The sequence below is a fragment of the Protomyctophum parallelum genome (assembly GCF_964188405.1).
Source record: "Protomyctophum parallelum genome assembly, chromosome: 17".
In the NCBI taxonomy this organism is placed as follows: domain Eukaryota; kingdom Metazoa; phylum Chordata; class Actinopteri; order Myctophiformes; family Myctophidae; genus Protomyctophum; species Protomyctophum parallelum.
This window is the reverse complement of record NC_139719.1, coordinates 13,883,207-13,909,358: the sequence shown is the minus strand read 5'-3', so window position 1 is coordinate 13,909,358 and position 26,152 is coordinate 13,883,207. Positions and strand designations below refer to the sequence as shown.

At 46.0% G+C, this 26,152-nt stretch overlaps 1 protein-coding gene across 4 annotated transcripts in view; it reads right to left on the bottom strand.

Annotated features, from left to right (window-relative positions):
- LOC310875082 (zinc finger MIZ domain-containing protein 1-like) overlaps positions 1–26,152 on the bottom strand; it is a 235,131-nt gene that overhangs the window by 73,935 nt on the left and 135,044 nt on the right. For all 4 annotated transcript variants that reach the window (XM_083788135.1, XM_083788138.1, XM_083788136.1 and 1 more), the window contains 2 exons: positions 13,757–13,893; positions 2,898–3,011 (listed from right to left, as the gene is read on the bottom strand). In XM_083788135.1, the coding sequence (XP_083644261.1) occupies positions 2,898–3,011; positions 13,757–13,825 (183 nt within the window). In that variant the 5' untranslated portion in view covers positions 13,826–13,893. The remainder of the gene's footprint in view (positions 1–2,897; positions 3,012–13,756; positions 13,894–26,152) is intronic.

The window sequence follows — 26,152 nt, the reverse complement described above, 5'->3', positions numbered from 1 at the left end:
GAGGAGGGTGACCCCCCCCCCCAGCACATACAGTACAGTACACACACTACACAGTAATTGTGTGTTCACACAAGGCATATGCAAAGATCACAGCGTATTTGTCGCTTTGTGTTGCTCACACGGTCGTCAAGCATGTCTCCGTGTGTCGGAGGGGCAGCGCCAGGCCGGGGGAGATTGGACAAAATAAATCACAAAAAAGTCACAGTGAGAGGTATACTGTAATTGTTATACTGTACTGAACTCCTGTACAGACACTTGTGACAGACACAAAGGGACACACAAAGCTACATGATGGAGACGGCGTGCCCACCGCTCAGAAACAAGCTTGGTATAGCTTTGCATCTGGAATAAGTTGAACACCAGCTCAGCTTCAATTATGTCGCAGTGACAGCTTTGTATCTTTTGCAGCAGCTACAAACGTCGGATTAGTTTGCTTCGTAGCTTCAACGTTGCTGGCTTCCATTGACACTGAATGGCAGACTGTATCTTCGCATCTGCCCGTGTGAGCGCTTAACAGACCCTTCTTGTGTTGTAAGTGAGGTTGTAGAGCCAGAAGGGCCTGCTGCCTGCCTGCAGCACCGTATCATTATGCTCTGTGTTAAGTATACGCTAGATGCGTCTGATGTGACACCAGGAGAAAGAGTGCACTGTATATCTGACCGCTATTTATAGGAATAAAGCCCCATTAAGGAAGATATATGAGCATAACTTGTCTAATTAGGATCTAAACGCACATAAAGGGAACGCTTTTGCCTACATGGCAATTTCCGTGCAGGATGTCTCTCGCAAGTAGCCGTTGTTCTAATTTCAGCACCTTAATTGTACGACGACGTGGCCAGTAGATTTGTGGTGGTTTTACCTAGCGTCAGACACACATGCTTTTAAGACTATATTTACAGTGGGGTTGGTGAGAATAATTCAAGTTATTCACTAGCTCATTTACTTGATAAAAACATAATTAGAATGTGAACTGGGGACCCCCCCCCCCACCACCACCCTGACAAGCACTTGGAATTGTAAGAGTTGAGTTTTAGTTTGACTCGGTTCCAGAGATAAACGCTGTGAAATAGCCGGTCTACGTTTGTATATAGTTTGTTTATTACTTTTGATGCAGTGTGATTTGTAGAGGGTATTGAAAGCCTTAAATTGTTACTGCGAGAGTGAGGTCTATAGCCAACACTAACTCGGGATTCCTGGATCACTGCCCTACACAATTTCCTATCAGGAACATCAGGTTCTTGAGCTCTGCAGTGTTGTTAGCCAAGCTATCGCAGCCGCAGTACGTCTACGTAGGTACAGTAGGTGGTGCGCTTCTTTCCCCTCCTGGCTCTGCCCTGGGTTGGCTCCCATAGAGTTCATTTACTTGCCTCAAGTTCTGGGTGCCTGACGCTGCGGTGCCCTGCCAGGCGGTGACACGTGGTAAATAAAATAAAATAATAAAAAAATCCTGCAGGGACCACGCTGGGGGTCCCGAGACACATGTTGAGATCCTCTGAGATAGAGGCCATTAACGCAATAACACAAACCATAAACCCATGCGGAGGAGAGTACAAATACTCTGCATATTCCTTTTTTTTTTTCTCGTCGTTTATATTACAACACTTGTTCTGTATAGGATTACAAATTGCACCCCTGAGAGGAAGAAGAGAGCTCTAGATGTGTCTCTTATCCAGCGCTGGAGGCAGTGCAGAGTGAAGATCTGCATATTACGCCCTGGTATTGCCCAGGGTGACAAGTGATTGACACGTCTTAAGTCAGTCCTCATTCTAATTGAGTGAGAAAGGCGTGTGTGTGCGGCGCTCAACTCCACCGGAGCCACACAGAGAGCGCTCATAATTGGATAACAGAACGTGACACATGTCCTGATTGCATGGGATCCACAGGAAGTTGCTATGATATGCTGGATATAATATCGTGTCTGTCGGGAGCAAACAGACCTTGTATGTCCAAAACTGTTACTTTTCAGAAGAAAAACAATACCATCGTTATTATTATTATTATTATTACTACCCTTATTATTATTATTATTATTATTATTCTTTAGTCACACACAGATAGACAAACACTTTCCCTTTTAAAAATGTGTTTCCATACATTTAAAACAATAAATAAATACAGATCTAAGCTGAAAGATGTCACATCGCGGCGCGTTTTGAGCTTGTAGATCAGCTATATTTGCAAGGTCTGTGAGCCACGTGCTAGCATGACTCCGTAGGACATTCATTTAGAAACATGGAGATACAGAGGAGGTTTCTGCCCGACGACAGCAAAGATGTGCATTTGACATGAGGGCAGACGAGCACCATTTATCTCCTCAGGCCGTTTAGCATAACCTTGTAGGAAACTACGCCCGCCCCCTTTGTGTCCGAGTTCCAATCAAAACACGCCCATTTCTATGGAAATTGTTGAAGATTTTAACTTGCAACATACCGTAGTCTGACAAAAAGTTAAGTTGCTATTTTTAGTTTTTACGAATGCGATGGTAAGCTTAGGATTCAATTAATCAAGTAGGGGAAAGCCAATAGGTATACTTAAATAGGGGAATAAAAAGGCTTTCTTTAAGAGCATTGATTGCTTTGTGGTTTGAGGACGTTTGCACAGCGTCCTTCATCATGGATCATGGATTTTGCTGATGTCATAAGCTGGCCACGGACGGAACACACTGTGGCCGAAGTCAATGAAAGATGACTAAACTCCAATAGCTTCTTCTATCGGAGGTGAATGTCGGCCCTTTATTTCTCAACGACCTCGGTTGAAGATCAGGCGACAGAACATTGGTATTCCGGCGTCCCTGAGGGAGTTACATAAACAGCCAATGCAGCACTTGTTTCTACCAGCAGCCCTTCTGCTGTCCTTGAACCTCCTCCTCCAGTGTGAGACATCATCAGGATGCTTACCGTTAAGCACCCCATCAGGCTCTGCTCAAAGGGACGCTGGAAGGCGCGGGGGTCACCGCACCAGTCTAGCAGCTCCGTCGCTGCCGTTTGGAAATTCGCTGGGTTTTGTAAGTGCTGGAGGAGGACGGGCAAAAGAGAGAAGAGAGAAACACAGAAAGAGAGAAAGTTAAGGTCCAATAACAGTTTAAAGGTTGCTAACGTATGGTAACACATAGAAGTCTTATATTGTCGTCGCTGTCGGGCAGAGCTTAACTCCATGTTTTTACTTTTTAGTAACGCCAGCAGCAGCAGCAGCACAAAAAACATAGTTCCATCATGTGACATAGGGGTCATAGTTGAAGGAATGTTGCACTATATAGCGCAATATTTTGTAGCTTCATCTCATTTCAAATGGCCAATATATATTATATAGTTATATAGGGCTAAAAGTGGTTAGTTGGTGTGTTTTGTCATAATAATGAAAATCGAGTCACTTTAGTAACTACTAGTAACAAAAGCGTCAAGATATAATTGCAGTGGAGTGAAAGTGCAATATTTGCCTGTGAGATGTAGTGGAGCACAAGTACTTAAGTGCAGTACTTGAGTCAACGTACTTACATTACAGTTACTTCACACCTGACTAGGTCCCATTCAGTGAGTGTAATAAATCTCCCTGTACATTTATTGTACATGTCTATAACATGTATGTGAACAGTTGACCTCATTTCCCCGGCCTGGCCCATGCAGGCCTCCGTCAGTCACGGTGCTGTACTGTATGTATGTATACCACTTTATCTGACAAGCCGAGGGCCCTTGACCTTCAAGTTTACCTTTACGCCCCCCGCCCCCAGCACACTGCATCCTGCATGGCTGCAGCCCCAGTTGCTCACTAATCCTGTTGTCTCTCGCACTGTACACGCGTCAACATGAGGCTATAGCTGCTATAACACATCCACTGTACACACGTCAACATGAGGCTATAGCTGCTATAACACATCCACTGTACACACGTCAACATGAGCCTAATACTGCTAGAGCACATCCACTGCACACGCGTCAACATGAGCCTATAGCTGCTATAACACATCCACTGTACACACGTCAACATGAGCCTAATACTGCTAGAACACATCCACTGTACACACATCAACATGAGGCTATAGCTGCTATAACACATCCACTGTACACACATCAACATGAGGCTATAGCTGCTATAACACATCCACTGTACACACGTCAACATGAGGCTATAGCTGCTATAACACATCCACTGTACACACGTCAACATGAGGCTATAGCTGCTAGAGCACATCCACTGTACACACGTCAACATGAGGCTATAGCTGCTAATACTATAACACATCCACTGTACATGCGTCAACATGAGCCTATAGCTGCTAATACTATAACACATCCACTGTACACGCGTCAACATGAGCCTATAGCTGCTATAACACATCCACTGTACACACGTCAACATGAGCCTATAGCTGCTAGAACACATCCACTGTACACACATCAACATGAGCCTATAGCTGTTATAACACATCCACTGTACACACATCAACATGAGCCTATAGCTGTTATAACACATCCACTGTACACACATCAACATGAGCCTATAGCTGTTATAACACATCCACTGTACACACATCAACATGAGCCTATAGCTGTTATAACACATCCACTGTACACACATCAACATGAGCCTATAGCTGCTAGAACACATCCACTGACTGTACACACGTCAACATGAGCCTATAGCTGCTAGAACACATCCACTGACTGTACACACGTCAACATGAGCCTATAGCTGCTAGAACACATCCACTGCACGACTGGACCCGGTGTATACTGACAGGTGGCCATTGTTTAACCCATTCTGACCTGAGATCAGATTAAAAAATGACTTCTACATCCTGACAGTTTTCTGAAAAAGCTATGTTTCTATGTCAGTCGTTCTTAGATTTTTCAAAAATAGCAGACCTACAAGCTCGTAGCGCGCCACTCAATAGCTAAAGCATAACATAATGCTAACTCCAAAAGGGGTTCACGCCCAAAATGGGTTAAAACGCCATCTCTTACATTCACCTGTGATCATCACTAACATCATCACTAACATGACAAGCAGTCAGCTAAACATATTTTATTTAGAATTATATTATATATAAATTAATATTATATACAGATATAATAACATGCATGGCCATGGTTTGACACCACTACTTATACTCTAAAACTGTCGTGATCTGCTTTCACTACTTTTGTGTGGCACACACACTAAAAGTGTGGAAAATAGCAGATATACACTTGAACTTGTAGATCAGCTATTTTCAGTCTAGGCACACAAGCCCATGCACGTAATGCACTGTTGTGGCCCAGGAACAGAATTCAATTTCATTTAATGGACTCCCCCCCCCCCCCGTCACCCCTGTCCCCCTCCCACACTCCCCAGGAACAAATACTCCCAGGACACCAAAAAGTAGACATTTATCCGAGGGTGGTCGGCTTAAAGTGCACGCTGCACGTGTTGACGTGCACGGCGCGCCTCAGCTCCACACACACTGTCACGAGGACGAGAGCTCTTAGACGACACTAGACAAGAAGACAGCAGCATCCACTCCCCCTTATACCCCGAACCGTCTTTAGGGGGCAGCAGAGGTCAGGGGTTTCATTAGGCAACGTTTCATATCCATTTACAAAGCAAGGCGCTTTGACAAGCCGAGTGGGGGCCGGGCCGGATGGAACCAGTCTTGTTTATCTTTAGTGCACGCATGTGTGTGTGTGTGTGTGTGTGTGTGTGTGTGTGTGGGCCCACTCCAAGCAGCCGTCCCACCTCTCCACAGGGTGCATCTCTGTTGGGTGTGTGTGTGTATGTGTGTGTGTGTGTGTGTGTGGGGGGGGGGGGGGGGGGGGGGGGGGGGGGGTGAGGGGGGGTTCAACCCTTTTCATATCAAAACCCCATTATTTATTGGCCATTTTGGGCCCCAACATTTAAAGAACATTTTGTCCACAATTCCATCCTGTATTGATGTTGGTACCATGGGAGAGATAACAGGCAAATGTTGATAAAAAAAAATAACAATTATTTTATTACATTATTAATTATGTAGAGACTGCAGACTTCTTGTAAATTAAGCAATGCAGATGTATAAGGGTCCATTCGGTTAACACCTCTCCTATCATTTAGCCACGACGGGGACCACCTGGGACCCCTCAAGGACCACCGGTGGTCTGGTCTCTCCCATGGGACCACTGGTTGAAAAGCACGGAGAAAGTCCACATTCACAGATTGCTAAATTTAGATGAGTCTGGGAGCTGTAGTATAGCTATAGCGAGTATACGGAGGAGGGTCTGGAGGAGAGGGGTGAGGGGTATGGGGGGTATGTAGAGAGAGGGGGGGTTACAACACCACCGCCATCACTCTGACTCCATAGTGATTACTGTTCTGTGCACTCTGAACAATTGGTCCCACCAGCGTGGCTGTCACGGCGCGAAGCTTGGCACTGCCACGGCCACAGATGTTACCCCCCCTATAGAACTCCAGCCAAGACCCACCAATCACACCCAAACTAGTAGCCAGGGGTATCCCCCCCCCCCCTCACCCCCTCCCCTCCCCGGGTGAGAGACGGAGAGAGAGAGAGACAGAGAGAGAGAGGCAGAGAGAGACAGAGAGAGAGGCAGAGGGAGAGACAGAGAGACAGAGAGAGAGAGAGAGAGGCAGAGAGAGGCAGAGGGAGAGACAGAGAGAGAGAGAGAGAGGCAGAGGGAGACAGCATGGTAACATGCTGCCATCCAGACAATAGTGCTTCCGCAGATACAATCATCCACTGTTACTCATGTCTTCAAACGACTTGATCTACAGGCAGCGTTCTGCACATCTGATCTACAGGCAGCGTTCTGCACATCTGATCTACAGGCAGCGTTCTGCACATCTGCTGCACAACACAATGTGACAGCCAGTGTGCACGCTGACATGCACACATGCACGCACGCTGACATGCACGCTGACACGCACACACGCACGCTGACACACACGCTGACACGCACACACGCACGCTGACACGCACGCTGACATGCACGCTGACACGCACACACGCACGCTGACACGCACGCTGACATGCACGCTGACACGCACACACGCACGCTGACACGCACGCTGACATGCACGCTGACACGCACACACGCACGCTGACACACACGCTGACATGCACGCTGACACGCACACACGCACGCTGACACGCACGCTGACATGCACGCTGACATGCACGCTGACACGCACACACGCACGCTGACACGCACGCTGACACGCACGCTGACACGCACATACGCACGCTGACACACACGCACGCACGCTGACACACACAGATGAGTAGAGCTGAGCTGAGCTGAGCAGAGCATGGAGATGCTTTGCGTCAGAGTTACAACACAGGGCAGAGGTGAAAGAAGTACTCATATTTGTATTTATTTAAGTAAAAGTAGCGAGGTTAGCAGTATAGCAGGTATGTTGCAAGGAAAAGGTCAGCCTTCAAAGTCCTATTCGAGTAAAAGTACAAATATATCGGCATCAAAATAACAAAGGAAAAAGACAAAGCAATTGTGACTGTGAGCTTGTAGTAGACCGTGCTTTCTGTTGAGCTAATCTTATCACTGTAGTACATTCACCGATAGCCCAGACCCAGAGTAATGAAAGCACATTAATTAAAACGTACAGTACATAATCCTGGAGGACGGAGACAGTGGCAGTATGTGGGCAAACCGACAGCTGCTACAGCACACGGCAACGCAAGGAGGGAGGAGGCCCTTACACTTTATCTCCAAGTATTGACATTTACAGTTTGAGGAAGTGCTCCTGTCGTGAGAGGATAGTTCATACAGTAGTTTGTGCCAAAGCCCTCTGCGTGCTGCTGTACATATCATATCATCCACTGGGCACGCCTTGACAGCACGCTGGCTGGCTCAGCCCTGCGAGGAAAGAAAACACTGTCCCTGCCTGGAACGCATACATACCAGCAGCATCCGGGATGATTCCATGTCTTTCCGAGGCGTTCGCAAAAAAACAGAGCGATTACCAACACTACGCCACCAGGACGACAGACAGACGGACAGACAGGCCGTCGTGACAAACTACGTGGTTATGGTTGAGACTGCATCGCTGAAGAAAAAGCTCTTTCTGTGACAGTTCTTTTTTAAAACCACTTAAACACTATGTACTTAGTTGACCAACGAGGTCCCCCCCCCAGGCAGAGCTGTGGTATAGGCAGTGGTGGAAAGTAACAAAGTACATACTACTGTACTTATGTACATTTCAATTTTTTACTTTTCAATTACTTTTACTTCTACTCCAATCATCTCAGATCCAAATATTGTACTTTTACTCCGCAACATTTATTTGAAAACATACATTAACCGCACTTCATTTCTGCCTTTTGAAAATAGCCGATATAGTGATATACAAGCTCACAATGTGTCGTGATGTGACAAATTGTGAGCTTGTAGATCGGCTATTATCAAAAGATCTTTTATACATTTGAAAACTTGAAACGGGACATTCTGCAGAATGAGTATTTTTACCTATACGTTAAGTACAATTTGATGCCAATACTTTTACTCAAGTGCATCTTGAATTCCGGACATTTACGTAACATTAGAGTATTTCTAAATATTGCAGTATTGATACTTTTACTTAAGTAAAACATTTGAGTACATTTTCCACCACCCGTGGAATAGGACCGCTCCTTTTTCCCCCTCTACACCAAACCTCTTCACCGCTATGGAATCTACGTCAAGATCTACAAGCTCACGATGCGTCCCAGAACTGGTGCGCTCGCTGCGGCGTGAGTTTGTAGATCTGCTAATGTCACCAAATGTTTGCCACAGAATGAATAGCTAGCTAGGGTTCATGTGGTTAAAGAGGTCTGTGTTTGGGAGTTAGACACATAAACATGTCTATTTCCTGAGCAACCTTCTTCTTTTTTTTTTTTTAACACAATTACTCTTGAGGCCATGTGTGCCTTAGCAGGCCAACAAGCACACACGCTGCATTGATGCCTGCCTACTGACTCCATTTATAGTCAGTGGTTTTCAACCAGTGGTCCCTGAGGGGGTTCCAGGTGGTCCCCGGCTAAATGATGGAGAGTTGGTGACCAAATGGACCCTTATTAGATCTGCAATTTTTTTAACCTGTACGGCGACCTTGAGTGCCCTGAAAGGCGCCTTATGAATAAAATGTATTATAATTATTAACTGTTGAGAGTGTAAAAATTAATTTGGTTTCATTTTACGCTCTCATGAGTAAAATTATTGTTAAACATCAGCATTGCTTAATTTACAAGAAGTCTACACAATTAGAGAATGTAAAACTATTGCTATTTTGATCAATGTTTCAAATCAATACAGCATGGAATTGTGGACAAGATCTCAACGATAATAAAAATGCAATTTCTTTGTTTTGGGGTCTGTGAGGCTAAATCTCATCAAAATAATGCTGGTCTGTGGCTCTTAATTAATGACAAATAAATAATGGGCCTTGATATGAAAAGGATTGAAAACCACCGACTTATAGTCATGTGTTTGGTTTGGACATAGGCCTACGTTTGCTTCTGCTATATTATTTTCTTACGTATCGTAACAGTTTATTAATTCATGCAGACTCATTTAAAACCATTACATTATGCAGGGACTGGAGGTTGAATCTACAGCCATGAATTATGTTATTATTCTTTTTCATTATTTTTTTTTTTACCACTTAAATGTTTAACCCTATACTCACTTACAGGGCTCATTCATTGGTCCTCAAATCTCCAACCCATCTACACCAAAATCTGACATGCTGATCCAGCACGTACGTTGCATGTGAGCTTGCAGATCTGCTATTTTGGAAGCGAGATATTTGGGCAGGTATAACAAAACCATGCAGAAACAGTTGTCTGATTGTGCGTGTGTGTGTGTGCGTTTGTCCCTCTATTACCAGCTAATCTCTGGCACCGTTAACCCGGTCGGTGCCAAATTTTGCACACACTCTCCCTGGATGCGAACGATGATTTTTCCTGAATGGCCTGTTATAGCGCCACCAGGAGGCCGACTTTTGAAAAACATTTTTTTTATATTACTTCTCCAGATTCTGTCCAAAAATCCCGCAAAATCCCGCAAATCCCACACTATCTCTATAGTCATGTGTTCAAGACGGATCTGTCCGATATTTCATATTCCATCCTAACATTAGCTTTCAAAGTTGGCAGGATTGGCCCGTTTTCAACAAAAAGCATGCAATTGTGTGCAATTTACATGAAATCTTTCACAGACTTTCCTACTAGGCTGAGGAATATATCCCACAATATATTCACACTGGCCTGTTTAGCGCCACCAAGGTGGATTGAAACACATTTTTGGAACAAAATGCCTCAAATCATCCAATTGCCATCCAAGGCGTAAGAAGAAATGGCACCCTTTTCACATTGGCCTATTATAGCGCCATCAGGAGGCCACAACCTGACCTGCCCTGGTGGAGACCTGTGCCCCGAGGGGGAACTTATCTAGTTTCATAATGTGTCTTTAAGATACCAATATTAGGTTTCACGGTCAAAATGCAAGCACATTCCCACTAGTATAGTCTGTGAGAATGCCTTTGTGTGTGCAGATGACATTAGTACAATGATACAACAACAAAACAGTCCGCCCGCCGTAATGATTTGCGATTCAACCCCCCCCCCCCCCCCCCCTCCCCGCGCGCGATTCAATCACAAACAACCGATTCCAATTTCCTACACTTTATCATCAGCGCTCGGCAGTAATTCATCATTCGAGCAACAAAATCAATTTGTCCCCGAACTGGCCGGGGACGTTGAGACAAGACGTGTCACATCATCCCCCACAACAACACAACACAGCACAGCACAGCACAGCACAGCACAGCACAGCACAGCACAGCACAGCACAGCACAGCACAGCACAGCACAACACAACACAACACAACACAACACAACACAACACAACACAACACAGCACAACACAACACAACACAACACAGCACAGCACAGCACAGCACAACACAACACAACACAACACAACACAACACAACACAGCACAACACAACACAACACCAACACAACAGCAGCACAATGGGAAGGAATGAAGAGGGCACTGTTGCCATGTCCGTTTATTATAAGCGACTTTTGATTCGCTTTTTCTATAAAGTTGCTTGTAAATACTGTGGTTTGTGTGCATTAAACCAATGTTTAAACATGTTCATGGACTGACATGTGGACCCCATTTGAAAATATTCAGGGACCCCCATACCAAATGTGTGTTAAATAATTTTAATATTGAAAAGAAAAGTCTATTTTTCCGAAGTTTTTTGGAAAATAGCAGAGAATATTAGATTTTAAATTGCGAATGTTGAGGAGTGGCTTGTTTTCATAAACATGGTTGCTTGTTTCTCTCACACAATCTGGCAACACTGGAAGAGGGTCTTCATTCATATTCCTATCCATATTTTAGCTTTCAAGACGCCCAGGTTTTTTTTTTCCTCCCTCCTTGCGGTGCGCGGCGCACACTTTCAATTAAAAAGCAAAACAGCTGGATTGGTTTACATTATTTCCCCTTAATTATTGTAATGGGTGGGATATTGGACAATGGGCGAGCCGCGAGGGGGAGATGGCGAGTTAATTGTTCTGATCTCCCCTGTCGATCGGCCCTGGCTGTGTGTGCAGAGAGAGAGAGAGAGAGAGAGAGAGAGAGAGAGAGGCAGAGGAGAATGGAGGGCTGTACTGAATGGGCTCAGCGCTAGTCTAATTGGCAGGACATAAATGCTATTTATTATACAGGCCTTTCCCCAAACCCCCTGATTGTCCGCCGGGCCGCGCCGCACAAAGCTGCCTCTATTAGCAGGGCGCTATAGCATGGCTCTCACTGGCCGGGGTCTGGAAAAATAACCCTGCAGTTTAACCATTTATTTGATGAATCGGAGACCTCCCCGCCACCCCCGCCCACCCCCATGGCCATGGATCTGTCTAATTGGCATGTTTGCCCATGTGCCGCTGACATCGGGGTTGGGGGGGGGGAGGGGGCGTGAACCTTTAGCGGCCCCTGTTCTGGTTACGTTACGTTGTTACAATAGGTGAACAAACGCTACGCCAAAATAGGCGCTCGCACCGCTCGCTCTACACACTCACGGCGGCGTTGCGTGTGTGTGTGTGTGGGGGGGGGGGCTTACAGACCCCTGGGGGACCCCCGGTCGTGGAAGTATAGGGGGTTTAAGTGGTTAAATATGTGCCTATATAGGGGGGGGGAGGCTAATGGCTACATTTGACCTCCCCCTTCCTCTTCTCGGGACTATATACTGTCACACCGCGGTCCTGTTGGGCTTGGAGTCATGTCATGACAGCAAAATGTCACCAGCACGCACGCACGCACGCACAGTGCACGAGTCCAGGTCCGCCCCCTATAAGACTAATGAATAGGTGGAGGGAGGATTATTATATCAAATAGTATATATATATATCCAACAGAGATGAGAGTATAGCTGAATGGACCCTCAGCAGTTACATGAGCCCTCCGGAGTTTTAGACACACGAGAAGAGAGACAGAGAGACACAGAGAGCATGTGTTGCGCTTATTACCTGTGAAACATCAAAGCCTTTCTCTACAACGAGGGGCCTTAACTCTCTCTCTCTCTCTCTCTCTCAATGCCACCCACCCCTCATTCTCTCTCTCTCTCTCTCTCTCTCTCTCTCTCTCTCTCCCTCACTCCCTTCCTCTCTCAATGCCCCCCAACCACCCCCTCATTCATTCTCTTTCTCTCTCTCTCTCTGAGCCGAGTCCCAGGACAATTCAATCTCTCAGCAGAGCTCTTAATAGCGAGGCGCTCTCTCCTCCCCACCGAGGGTGGCAGAGAGAGAGAGAGAGAGAGCAGCAGAGTAGACAGACATTGCAGTGATGTGTGTGAACACGCTTTACAGAATGTCTCAAACAATCTGTCTTTCCTCTACTCCGTTTTTTTTTCTTCTCAGGAGGTGAAACTGCAACAAAAAAATAAGAAAGAAAAACGAAAAGGGGAAATAAAAGAAAAAGGAGGGAATAAGGGTGTGTGTGTGTGTGTGTGTGTGGTTGGGGTGGAAGCAGGACAGGACACACAACAACGCCAGAAGAAAGCAAACAAAACAGCGCCGTCAAAGTTAAATGAGAGATCAAAGGGGGGGCTGTATCCCCCCCAACCCCTCCTCTCCCCGTAGCCCCGGGGGTTTTTTTTGCGCACGTATAGAGCGCACGTTTAATTCTGCCAGAGTCTCATCCTGTAGGCTTGCCAGGACAGCAGGAGAACAAAGGAGAGTTGAGTGGTGGTCGGATTGAGACGGGACAGACAGGAGAGGAACACCGTCTTTGACCCCCAGTCAGTCAGTCAGTAACCTGAGTCAGTCCATGCACCGCTATAGCCCTGATAAAAGGCTCTGTCTGTCTGTCCATTCGCCTGTGGTAACTGGTGCATTTATATAGCCTATACTGTTGCTGCTGCTGCCTCCACCACCCCAGCCTCCACCTTCTGATCAGAGTCTGGCATGGGCTCAAATACTTGTGAATGTACAGTATGTCTGCTGGTTCAAGATTTATCAAGCTAAATATCAATGTCAATGCATCGCTGCTTACTGTTTATGTATTACCGGTATAGTATTGTATCCCTACGGGGGTTTTGCTAACGTTCCCTGATTTCGCTTTAAGCATGCTGCTTAGACAAAATTCAGAGAACATCTCCCAGAGCGGAGAGCCTTTAACGCCTTAAGTCTGACTGTATTGCATTTGTTTCAGTAAATGGTTCATCTACTTTGACGTGAGTGTTTCTGTGTTTAAGTCGTCCCGGGAGTGAGGGAGGGAAGCAGACTGACCTGTTTGATGCATAGCAGACGATCGTTTGTCTGCTGTATGTGTCTGTCCATCGACGGAATAGAGTTCATGTTGATTGTCCTCTCTCTCTCTCTCTGTGTGTTGGGGCTCTACCTGCCAGCCATCAAACGGTGGCGCTCTGGAGGGGACAGAGACAGAGACAAAACACTGTTACAGAGGAGACAGAGACAATACACTGTTACAGAGGGGACAGAGACAGAGACAGAACACTGTTACAGAGGAGACAGAGACAATACACTGTTACAGAGGAGACAGAGACAATACACTGTTACAGAGGAGACAGAGACAGAGACAAAACACTGTTACAGAGCGTTCTGGAGGGGACAGAGACAGAGACAAAACACTGTTACAGAGCGCTCTGGAGGGGACAGAGACAGAGATAAAACACTGTTACAGAGCGCTCTGGAGGGGACAGAGACAAAACACTGTTACAGAGCGCTCTGGAGGGGACAGAGACAGAGACAAAACACTGTTACAGAGCGTTCTGGAGGGGACAGAGACAGAGATAAAACACTGTTACAGAGCGCTCTGGAGGGGACAGAGACAGAGACAAAACACTGTTACAGAGCGTTCTGGAGGGGACAGAGACAGAGACAAAACACTGTTACAGAGCGTTCTGGAGGGGACAGAGACAGAGACAAAACACTGTTACAGAGCGTTCTGGAGGGGACAGAGACAGAGATAAAACACTGTTACAGAGCGCTCTGGAGGGGACAGAGACAGAGATAAAACACTGTTACAGAGCGCTCTGGAGGGGACAGAGACAGAGATAAAACACTGTTACAGAGCGCTCTGGAGGGGACAGAGACAGAGACAAAACACTGTTACAGAGCGCTCTGGAGGGGACAGAGACAGAGACAAAACACTGTTACAGAGCGCTCTGGAGGGGACAGAGACAGAGACAAAACACTGTTACAGAGCGCTCTGGAGGGGACAGAGACAAAACACTGTTACAGAGCGTTCTGGAGGGGACAGAGACAAAACACTGTTACAGAGCGTTCTGGAGGGGACAGAGACAAAACACTGTTACAGAGCGCTCTGGAGGGGACAGAGACAGAGATAAAACACTGTTACAGAGGGGACAGAGACAGAGACAAAACACTGTTACAGAGGGGACAGAGACAGAGACAAAACACTGTTACAGAGCGCTCTGGAGGGGACAGAGACAGAGACAAAACACTGTTACAGAGCGTTCTGGAGGGGACAGAGACAGAGACAAAACACTGTTACAGAGCGCTCTGGAGGGGACAGAGACAGAGATAAAACACTGTTACAGAGCGCTCTGGAGGGGACAGAGACAAAACACTGTTTCAAAGCGATCTTCCCGGGAAGCTGCCAACCCCCATCACCACCACCAGGATATTGCAGGTTAGCGAGTACGTATCATTGGTCTCGTGAAAGCATGCACACTCCCATGCGTGCGTGCGTGCGTGAGTGAGTGTCTGTGCACTGGAAGCCGAGCAGGGCGATATCGATTTGGCAGGTGACAAGCAGCACCATCGGAGCAGCTCAAAGGATGACATTGCTCCCCCAGACCCCTCTGTGACATCCTTAACAAGCCCTGGATGCGTGCGGTTCAACGTTACAACAAGCAGAGACGTTGCCTGGCCTGCATGGGGGCCCCACGCTCCTGACCCCTCCCCCCGCACTCCTGACCCCCCCCCCCCCCCCTCCACCCCCCCAGCACGCCTCGCGCTCCTGACCCCTAAAACATACATCAACATTGTACCTCAAAGTACAGTACAGTACAGTACTTACAGATGTGCCATTCCAACTGTTCACTTGACGCTTTCCTGATCTTTTCATGAAGGTTTCCTGAAAATGCATGTTTTCCCTGCTGGGTTTTATTCACTGCTTACTTAGCCCTGCTAATTATACCGCTTTGCTCCCCAAAGTGTCACTCCTCAGAACTTCAAGCAGAGGAACTAAATCTATTCAGAGAAATCGGCATTAGAATTAAGCTATAATAACACCTTGGCAAATTCTCACTGACTTTGTTCTGACAATGCACTGACAATCTGCTAAACTGCAGCCAATGAATGGCACAACATGTGAGGACATGCAGCCAATGGCAGGACAATGCTGAACTGCAGCCAATCATGGCAGGACATGTGAACTTCTCAAATGTGCGCAATCTGTAAGTAAACGTACTTGGTTACTTTGTTTTTACTTGACTATAAATTTCCAATTTCCAATAATTTTACTTCTACTCCACTACATCTCAGAGACAGATATTGTACTTTTACTTCGCTACAATTATTTGAAAACTTTTGTTTCTTTGTAGCCTAGCTAGATTGTGATTATTATTACAAAACATACAGTAACCACGTCAACCCTATATACATTTCGGATATGCGTCACATTGTGAGCTTGTAGATCTGGTATTTTCAAAATAATTTCATACATTTCAAACTTGTGAACTGGGACATTCTGCACAATGACTACTTTTACTCTTATACTTTAAGTACATTTTGATACCGATACTTTTGTACTTACAATTTTGAATTCCAGACTTTTACTAGTATAGTTCTACATTGCAGCATTGATACTTTTACTAGTATAGTTCTACATTGCAGCATTGATACTTTTACTAGTATAGTTCTACATTGCAGCATTGCTACTTTTACTAGTATAGTTCTACATTGCAGCATTGATACTTTTACTAGTATAGTTCTACATTGCAGCATTGATACTTTTACTAGTATAGTTCTACATTGCAGCATTGATACTTTTACTAGTATAGTTCTACATTGCAGCATTGATACTTTTACTAGTATAGTTCTACATTGCAGCATTGATACTTTTACTAGTATAGTTCTACATTGCAGCATTGATACTTTTACTAGTATAGTTCTACATTGCAGCATTGTTACTTTTACTAGTATAGTTCTACATTGCAGCATTGATACTTTTACTAGTATAGTTCTACATTGCAGCATTGATACTTTTACTAGTATAGTTCTACATTGCAGCATTGATACTTTTACTAGTATAGTTCTACATTGCAGCATTGTTACTTTTACTAGTATAGTTCTACATTGCAGCATTGATACTTTTACTAGTATAGTTCTACATTGCAGCATTGATACTTTTACTAGTATAGTTCTACATTGCAGCATTGATACTTTTACTAGTATAGTTCTACATTGCAGCATTGATACTTTTACTAGTATAGTTCTACATTGCAGCATTGTTACTTTTACTAGTATAGTTCTACATTGCAGCATTGATACTTTTACTAGTATAGTTCTACATTGCAGCATTGATACTTTTACTAGTATAGTTCTACATTGCAGCATTGATACTTTTACTAGTATAGTTCTACATTGCAGCATTGTTACTTTTACTAGTATAGTTCTACATTGCAGCATTGATACTTTTACTAGTATAGTTCTACATTGCAGCATTGATACTTTTACTAGTATAGTTCTACATTGCAGCATTGATACTTTTACACATTGGTACTCATACACACGTACAGAACACGCATGTTCTGTGTTCTGTCTGTGTTTGATGGCTGCCTCAATGCTTTTCTAATGGGAGTCACATGGTTTGACCACAGAGGGCGAAACTGAAAAAGCTTTGTTTCTATGTCAGTCGTTCTTCGATTTTTGAGTGGTGCAACCACTCCTACAACTAGCAATGTCCGTGTACCTGTTTGTTTGTGTACCTGTGTGAGTATGTGACTTATTTATACCAGTAGGGGGCACCAGAAACAGAGAGAGGGGTATGCTGTGCCTGCTGCCTGCTAATGAGAGAGAGAGAGAGAGAGAGAGAGAGAGGAGGGGGGAGAGGGGAGTTGCACCACTCGGTTCACACAGGTGTGATTTTTCAAAAAAAGCAGACCTACAAGCTTGTAGCGTGCCACTCGGTGGCGAGCTATGAGCTTGTAGATCTGCTATTTTTCAATAGCTAAAGCGTAACATAATGCTAACACCAAAAGGGGTTCCCGCCCAGAATGGGTTAAACCATGTGACTCCCATTGGAAAAGCATCGAGGCGGCCACCAAACGCAGACAGAACACAGAACATGCATGCAGCGTTTGATACGTGTGGCCATACAGTGTGTGTTTGCTGGGTCCTCCACCCTGCAGTGGAAGCAGGATTACCTCAGAGCAGGGAGAGGCAGCCGGGGCTCGTGAGAGAGAAGAGAAGCTTTGCTTCCACCCATTACACTACATTACATTACAGGCAGTGAGTGAGAGCATGGCCTTGGCTCTCTGTTTACATTACTGTGCCATTATGTCATTCTCTGCTTAACAATTATGTCTGTACCCTCATGGGTCCAGACATGTTCCTCCTAGATTCATGTTCTACTACATGACGCGCACTCACACATACGCATGCCACGCACACACACACATACACATACCAGTGTTGATTTTGTTTTCCTCTGATGAAAGCATAATAAAAACTAAGCTATGACGACTGAAACTAAGGCTAGATATATTGACAATTTTGTCAAAAATAAAAACTAGACTGTACCGGTATAATGTTACAGTGGAGAAGTCATTTTATGTGAGCTTGTAGATCAGCTATTTTCAGCACGCAACCACATTTAAAATCAGGCAGGCATTATGATACTCGCACGCGCACACGCGCACACACACACGCGCACACACACACTTCCGCGATCTGAAACGCTATACATAACATTATCGCGAGTTTTAAAAGCATTACAGCCTGACATTAGAGGTTATCAATTTCACCTGTGGGGCAAGGGGGGGGGGGGGGGGCTGCTGATTTAATGTCTCGCTCACCGTCAAATAAATATCACGCTGCGTACGTACTCGCAACCAGCCATAACTCACGGTGACCCTCGGCTTGGTGCCGAGCGAGCTGGCTGGCGAGGGAGCGAGCGTGGGCCCCCCTGGTGAATTAATACGCGCACGTCACGGAAGGGAAAATGCCTCTCCATCTTCCTCCGTCTCTACCTTCCTTTTATCTCGGCCTTCATGTCTGGCTCTATCTCTCTCTCTCTCTCCTCCCTCTCTTTCCTGCATGGTTGCCATGATTACATGGTGCATTTCTCTCTCTCTCTCTCTCTCTCTCTCCCTCCCTCCGGTGTGTCATCTCTCACTCAGGCATGTCTGCTCATCACTCTCCCTGGCTTTCTCTGTGACACACACTTGCACGCACGCACGCACGCATGCACGCACGGCACTCACTCACTGACGCACTCACGCACCACTCTTCTTCCCCAGCCCCCACTTGACTTCCGTCTCCATTACCTTCACACTAGTGTAAGAATTCCAGAGCACACAAAGTACCGGTGAGGTGAGGGCGAGAGGGCAAGACAGAGACAAGAGAGAGAGAGAGAAGACGGTGCATTGCACCATACTGATAATGCTCACTTAAGGGATTGATGTTGTATTTAGTAGAAAGGCGGATAAACCCCCCGCGAAACAGCAGACCTGCAAGCCAGCTCACTAAGCCTGTAGCTTCATTGTGGCTCTCGTAGAGCTTGTAGGTCTGCTATTTATTTCGTACGGAGCCTCTCCGAGGTCTCTGGCCGGACTTAACGGCACGGCAGGGCCGGTAATCTACTGGCTGCACTAGACAGTTAAAGAGCTTTTATCATGCCTGTAGAGAGAGAGAGAGAGAGAGAGAGAGAGAGAGAGAGAGAGAGAGAGAGAGAGAGAGAGAGAGAGAGAGAGAGAGAGAGCTAGAGAGCTAGAGAGAGATAGAGAGAGAGAGAGAGAGAGAGAGAGAGAGAGACAGAGACAGAGACAGAGACAGAGACAGAGACAGAGACAGAGACAGAGACAGAGACAGAGACAGAGACAGAGACAGAGACAGAGAGACAGAGAGACACAGACAGAGACACAGAGACACAGAGAGACAGACAGAGAGAGAGAGAGAGAGACAGAGACACAGAGAGACAGAGAGACACAGACAGAGACACAGACAGAGAGACAGAGACACAGACAGAGAGACAGAGAGACAGACAGAGACACAGACAGAGAGACAGACAGAGACACAGACAGAGAGACAGACAGAGACACAGACAGACAGAGACACAGACAGAGAGACAGAGAGAGGGAAAGCTGGTACATTCCTCTCCATAAATTAAAGCGCTCATAGAAAAAAATAGAAAAAAACTAAAAATAAATAAACACATGGGGTGAGCTTTTTGCCTTCCGCCTTTGCCCGCAGATGGAAGGCATTTGTTTGTTAACTCCTTCACGACTCGGACAAGAGATTTTAATTCATTGTGAAATTGTCCTCTGTCATACATACGAGATCAGTTAAGAACTGTAACCATATGTGATCATCACAGTCATGCGTCGCATTGTGAACAGATTTGTATACATTTGAAAACTTAATTGAAATGGGACATTCTGCATAATGTGTTCTTTCAACTTTTGGTACTTTAAGTACATTTTGATACCAATACTTTTGTACTTTTACTCAAGTCAATTTTGAATTCCGGACTTGATCACTTGTAACATCGTATTTCCTACATTGCAGTATTGATACTTTTACTTAAGTAGGCTAAAACATTTCCACCACTGCCAGATATTTACTCGTTGAAATACAAAAAGCTTCAGAATGACTGCATTATGTATCACCAAGAAAGGCACCATGCACGTGACGACACAGAGGCCTTATATTGTGTATGCTTAGCCTCGTGCAACCAGCCTTCCTCTACGATGCATATTGTTGTATTATTGCCCCAGGAAGATTAATGCTGCGTTCACATGGAATCAGGCAAGCGGCAGACGGCAAACACAAAACCTGCTGGACGGCACGGAACGGGAAAAAGATTAAATATACCGCTGCAGTCTGCAGTTATACCGCTGCAGTCTGCCGTTATACCGCTGCAGTCTGCCGTTATACCGCTGCAGTCTGCCGTTATACCGCTGCCGTTATACCTCTGCCGTCTGCCGTAATACCGCTGCCGTCACCGGTTCTAGCTGCCGTGCCGTACATGCCTGCAGTGCCACGACGGAAGGCTGAGCCCTGGTCCCCTGGTCCTGGGGCCCCCTGGTCCCGGGGCCCTTTCTGTTCCTTTGTGCCCTGGAGCCACCAGCAGGTGTCTCCCTCGGCCCCTTCAAAGGGCTGGCCGGTGACACAAAGAGGCTGTAAGCCCTTTTACAAGCCGGACAAATCCCCAGCCGCAGCTTCCTAACAGAGTCCACTCTGAACAGCACTGAGAGAACTGCCCGTCTGACTCCAAATGCTGAATCGGCGAAAAAAGGCGGAAGTAGACGGTCCTTCCGGGTGCTTCAAAACGCCACTGAGCAACTTCCACTGACATGAATAGCGGAGGGGGCGGAGCTTCGCGCCAGATCAGTCTCTATCCTTTTAATACTCTTTGGTCTGACCTTGTGGTTATTGATGAGACACGCACGCACGCACGCACGCACGCGCACACGCACACACACACACACACACACACACACACACACACACACACAGCAGTGAGTTCAAAAGAAAGTGAAGTGAGGTGGTTGTCTTCTTCTCTCAACAGCATCTCTCTCTCTCTCTCCCTCGCTCTCCTTTAGTCTCTCTATCAACACAGCTCATAACAGCGGGGTGGGGGACTCCCCAGTACGCTACAGTCATTGCAGCGACAAGACCCAGACAATAAAACAGAACAATCAATGTACAATTTAATTTAGCCATTATTCAACTTGCCACTAATTAAACACCAGTACTTCATTACATCTCTTAATGACTAACAAGAGCCAAATTAAATATTAAAATCAGGGGACGGGGGAGATATGACAGCAGATGCAATTACGAGAGCTTTATTTGCTCTTTTTTTTTGTCTCACAGATGTTAGCATTTATTGTTTTGCTCTGTGCCGTTACCTTGTGTGAACTTGTTTGCCTCGAATTCAGCTGGTTATAGTGCACAGTGTGCGTGTGTGTGGGCACACATCCATGGTGCAAATGGACCCGCGCGGGTCTGTGACTCTGAGAGTGTAACGAATGGAACCAAACGGACCCCCAAATGGTGCTGCGTTCACACATGCAGAGATGCAAAGATTCATATTTGTAGCTTTGTATCTTTGTATATTCTGCAGCAGCTACAAACGTGGAATTTGCTTCGTAGCTTCACGTGGAAGTTTCCGTTGAAAATGAATGGTATACCGTATCTTTTAAGTTCATTTAAAATGAATGGTAGACCATATCTTTTAAGTTCATTTAAAATGAATGGTAGACCGTATCATTTAAGTTCATTTAAAATGAATGGTAGACCGTATCTTTTAAGTTCATTTAAAAGGACAACTTCACCAGTTTCAACCTACGCTCATAGCATTGGTCCTCACTACTGATGCTCATGATATTTTGGCACCATTTTTGTCTACCGAGTCTGTACGCCTCAGAGGAACAGTGTGGACACTTCAGAGTCCCGATGTATACCAGTGACATCATCGATGGGGAATCCAAGCTAATTTAAACCATTTTGACCGAGAGAGAGACCAGATGGGAGCAGGAGAAGGAGCTCACTGCTGCCACCATCTGGCGGAGTCAGGTTAATCTATTCCTGGAAGGTTACAATAATGCTATAGCCTAATGGAAGACATTGTTCTTAAAAAAATTAAATGAAATTAAATCTCGTTTGAACAATAAAGAAATACAATACAAACTGCCGATGATGTCACTGTAGGTGGTCCACAGCCCTCTACTGAGACACAGACAGAGAAGGAAAAGAAACATACTGTACCATATCAGCATTAGTGAGCCTGAGGTACCAATAATATGAACATATAGCATATATAGGTTGAAAATGAGTGAAGTCTTCCTTTAACTCTCAGAATATTGTACATGCATGGGTCCCAGAAGAATACAATCCTAATAATTGTGCAGTCTCAGAGTTACAGTACACTGAGTACAGAGACCCCCTGAGGGTTCCATACGGTGGTCCCCTGGGGGGCCCCGCGGGGCCCCGGGACCAGCCGTTGAGAAACAGGTGATGTACTTGCAAAGTGCACGGCAGGCGTTTACACAACAAAGTGATGGGAGATGCACGACAAAAGCTACTGAAGTGTGTGAGTGTGTGGTGCGTGCATGCGTGTGTTTGAGTGCGTGTGTTTGAGTGCGTGCGTGCGTGCGTGCGTGTGTTTGAGTGTGTGCGTGTCTCCGTTTCAAGGTGGGGTGAAATATATGTATTGAGTGGGAGCCGTAATAAAGGGAATAAAACGGGCGAGCGAGGAGATGCAGGGAGGGCTGCACGGGGCGAACCACTATGAAAGGCAGTGGAGTATGGCAGAGAGAGAGAGAGAGACAGAGAGAGAGAGAGACAGAGAGAGACAGAGAGAGAGAGAGGATTGGATTATCTCTTTATAATCAGGGGGGGGGTCTTCTGCTCTGCATGACTGCGTTCCCCATCACCCGCTGACACATGAGGCCTATACATACATGATACCTCTTACCTTTTTTTCACAGCGCTATCGAGCCCACCTCTGGGGGGTAAAAACAATGTTTATCCTCTCTTTATAGCATAGTTGTATTATTGTACCGCCATACTGTTCAAACGTGTTAATAAAGTAATCAATTTTGTCTTGAAGAACGCTCTCTGTCTCTTTGATTTGGACAACAATAGAGCATCGCAGTCCCGCAGGACCCGCACCCTTCGAGGGCACCGGTAGGGATGCACCGATCCGGCTTTTTGGCATTCGATACCGATTTCGATACATGGGGGGTCCAGTATCTGCCGATACAGAGTACCGATCCGATACCCCCCACAAAGAAACGTAATAACCTATTAAGCTGTATGCCTCACTGTGTGGAGTCTGGAATCATTATTTTGTGTAAGGCAACATCAAGGCTTGACTTAAACATTACTTTCCCAACTTTGTAAAACAAAATGTAACAAACACAGATATAAATGCACTGAATTATTTATTAAATAACTGTGCAACAATTAAACCAGGTTAATGTGTGCGCAGGCTAGCCTGGCTGCATTCCACATGTTATACTGTCAATTACTACACTGCTGTGTCACAGAGGAGGTAGAGTTGTTTTCATACTGTAATTACACATAATTATCGGATCGGATCGGATCGGATCGGATAATGGATCGGCCACCGATCCGATACCCGATCTAGAATTTTAGCCTGGATCGGCGCCGATCTCCGATACGAGTATCGGATCGGTGCATCCCTAGGCACCGGAACAGAATTTTCTCCATAGACGTTTCAGAAAGAATTGATTTAACTGGTTCCGCCGCGCTACCTCAGAGATTAATTATTATTATTAGAGTGAAGCGTACAGTGGCCGAAGGTCATTGAGGATGCGCTAGGACGCGTACACACGTACAATGCATCCGTCGATTGGATTCCCTATTACGGATGTGTTTAAAAGAAGAAGAAAAAGGACAGGGTACAACACATTCTAGTTTTTCTTCTTTCCTAATTATTTGTCCGGTCCAAAACAGTGTGTTTATGTGTCATGATTTGTCAGGAGCTGGCACTGCGGTGCTCTACAGTGGGCGGGGTAACGTTCAGATCTTGGACACTAAATGATGTGGAACAAAAGGCCACCGAAAGTGGGAATATAACCTCATCTCCGCTAATAAGTACGAGGGACTGCTTTGAACCGTCACAGTCGCACAGTTCTGCAGACAAATACAAACATCATTTCGAGGCGCCTACACACACCCCCGCCTTCAAAGGGAAGCTGCTAGCCTGTTAACCCATTCAGAGCTGATTCTACTAAATGACTTCTAAGTCATAACAGTATCTACTGAAAACACTTACAGTACGTTTCAGTGGTTCTCAAACATTTTCATGTGTAAAACAAATATATCTATATTCAAAGATTTGCACAAAATCTCTCAATTAAAAATAAATAAATAAATAGGCAGCAGACATACAAACTCCCAAGCGCAGCATGGCATAATATCTGGTATTTTTTAAATAGCTACATACTGTATGCTATCTTTCTTTAGCTAAAATCTAAAGTGACAAGGATGCGTTCCCGGTGTTGACAGGTTAATAGAACGTAAAGGCGCTGCGTGTCTCCTCTCTGCAGGATACAAAACATTCCGAGAGGTAGAGGGATGCTAGACAATGATAAGCTTTATCCACGTCCATAGAACTAATGGATCATGAACCTCTCTCTCTCTCTCTCTCTGTCAAGGCTAGGTGGAAGTGGTAAACATGTTTAATGTATTCATATAAATGGCTTGTGTACCAAAACAATCAGGCCTCCTCCTCCTCCTTGGGGGGGAGGCGCAGCGTCATTAGGGGAGACACGCTCCTTGCTCCTGGGGGCACGGAACCCTTGAATGCAGACACGTTTCCCCCTCTGTCTGTCTCCTCCATGGTGGCTGAACCCCCCCCCTGCCCTGGGGACTCATGCAGGGCATGGCCACTGTCTGACACAACAGGGTGGTTGGCCTCCACCGTACAGGTATGCAAAGGCTCAAATTAAGACATAGCACTCTATAGTGTATACGCATAACAGTTTCATTATATACTATATAGATACCGTATTCCATGATGACTGTTTTTATGAATTTTATGTATTGCCATGTTTTTGTACCATGCCTACTGTAAATCCAAAATATATATAATAATATATATAGTTTTACACTAAAACATCCAACCAGGGAAATGGTCCACAATCACAATGTCTAGTTATGTCAAATTCCACTATACTATACTTGTGGGGACATTTTGGTCCTCACAAGTGTATCAATATAAGTACACACACACTCACGCACGTGCGCCTTGATATACCATAACAACAGCCACAGTCATTCCTAATGTGCTTTACAGCAACAGGCGGGGGTGTTACACCTCCACATTGACCCACGCACGCACACACAAACAGGCAGGGTGTAACACCTCCGCAGTGCTGTGTGAAAAACTGTCACTGACCCACACACACACACACACACACACACACGGCACTAATGGAAAGCCCGCCGACGTACTGCTGACACCATTAAAACGGACTGCTGGGGGAAGTCGCGTCAGGCCTTGCGGCGACACACCAATCGCCCGCCGCTCAAGGTGATTGCGCCCCAGCATGTCCGCCGTTGTAGCTGAATTAGGTAATAAAGGGCTAATATCGTGCCATCATCGATACAAGCAGGCTGGGGCAGGGGCAGGGAGGGCTGGGGCAGGGGCAGGCTGGGCTGGGGGCAGGGGCAGGGAGGGCTGGGGCAGGGGCAGGCTGGGCTGGGGCAAGGGGCAGGCTGGGCAGGGGCAGGGACAGCTGGGGCACGGGCAGGCTGGGGCAGGGAGGGCTGGGGCAGGGGCAGGCTGGGCTGGGGCAGGGGCAGGCTAGGGAGGGCAGGGGCAGGGAGGGCTGGGGGCAGGGGCAGGCTGGGGCTGGGGGGCAGGGGCAGGCTGGGGCAGGGGCAGGCTGGGGCAGGGAGGGCTGGGGCAGGATGGTTTTTGCAACACTTGCTTAAGGG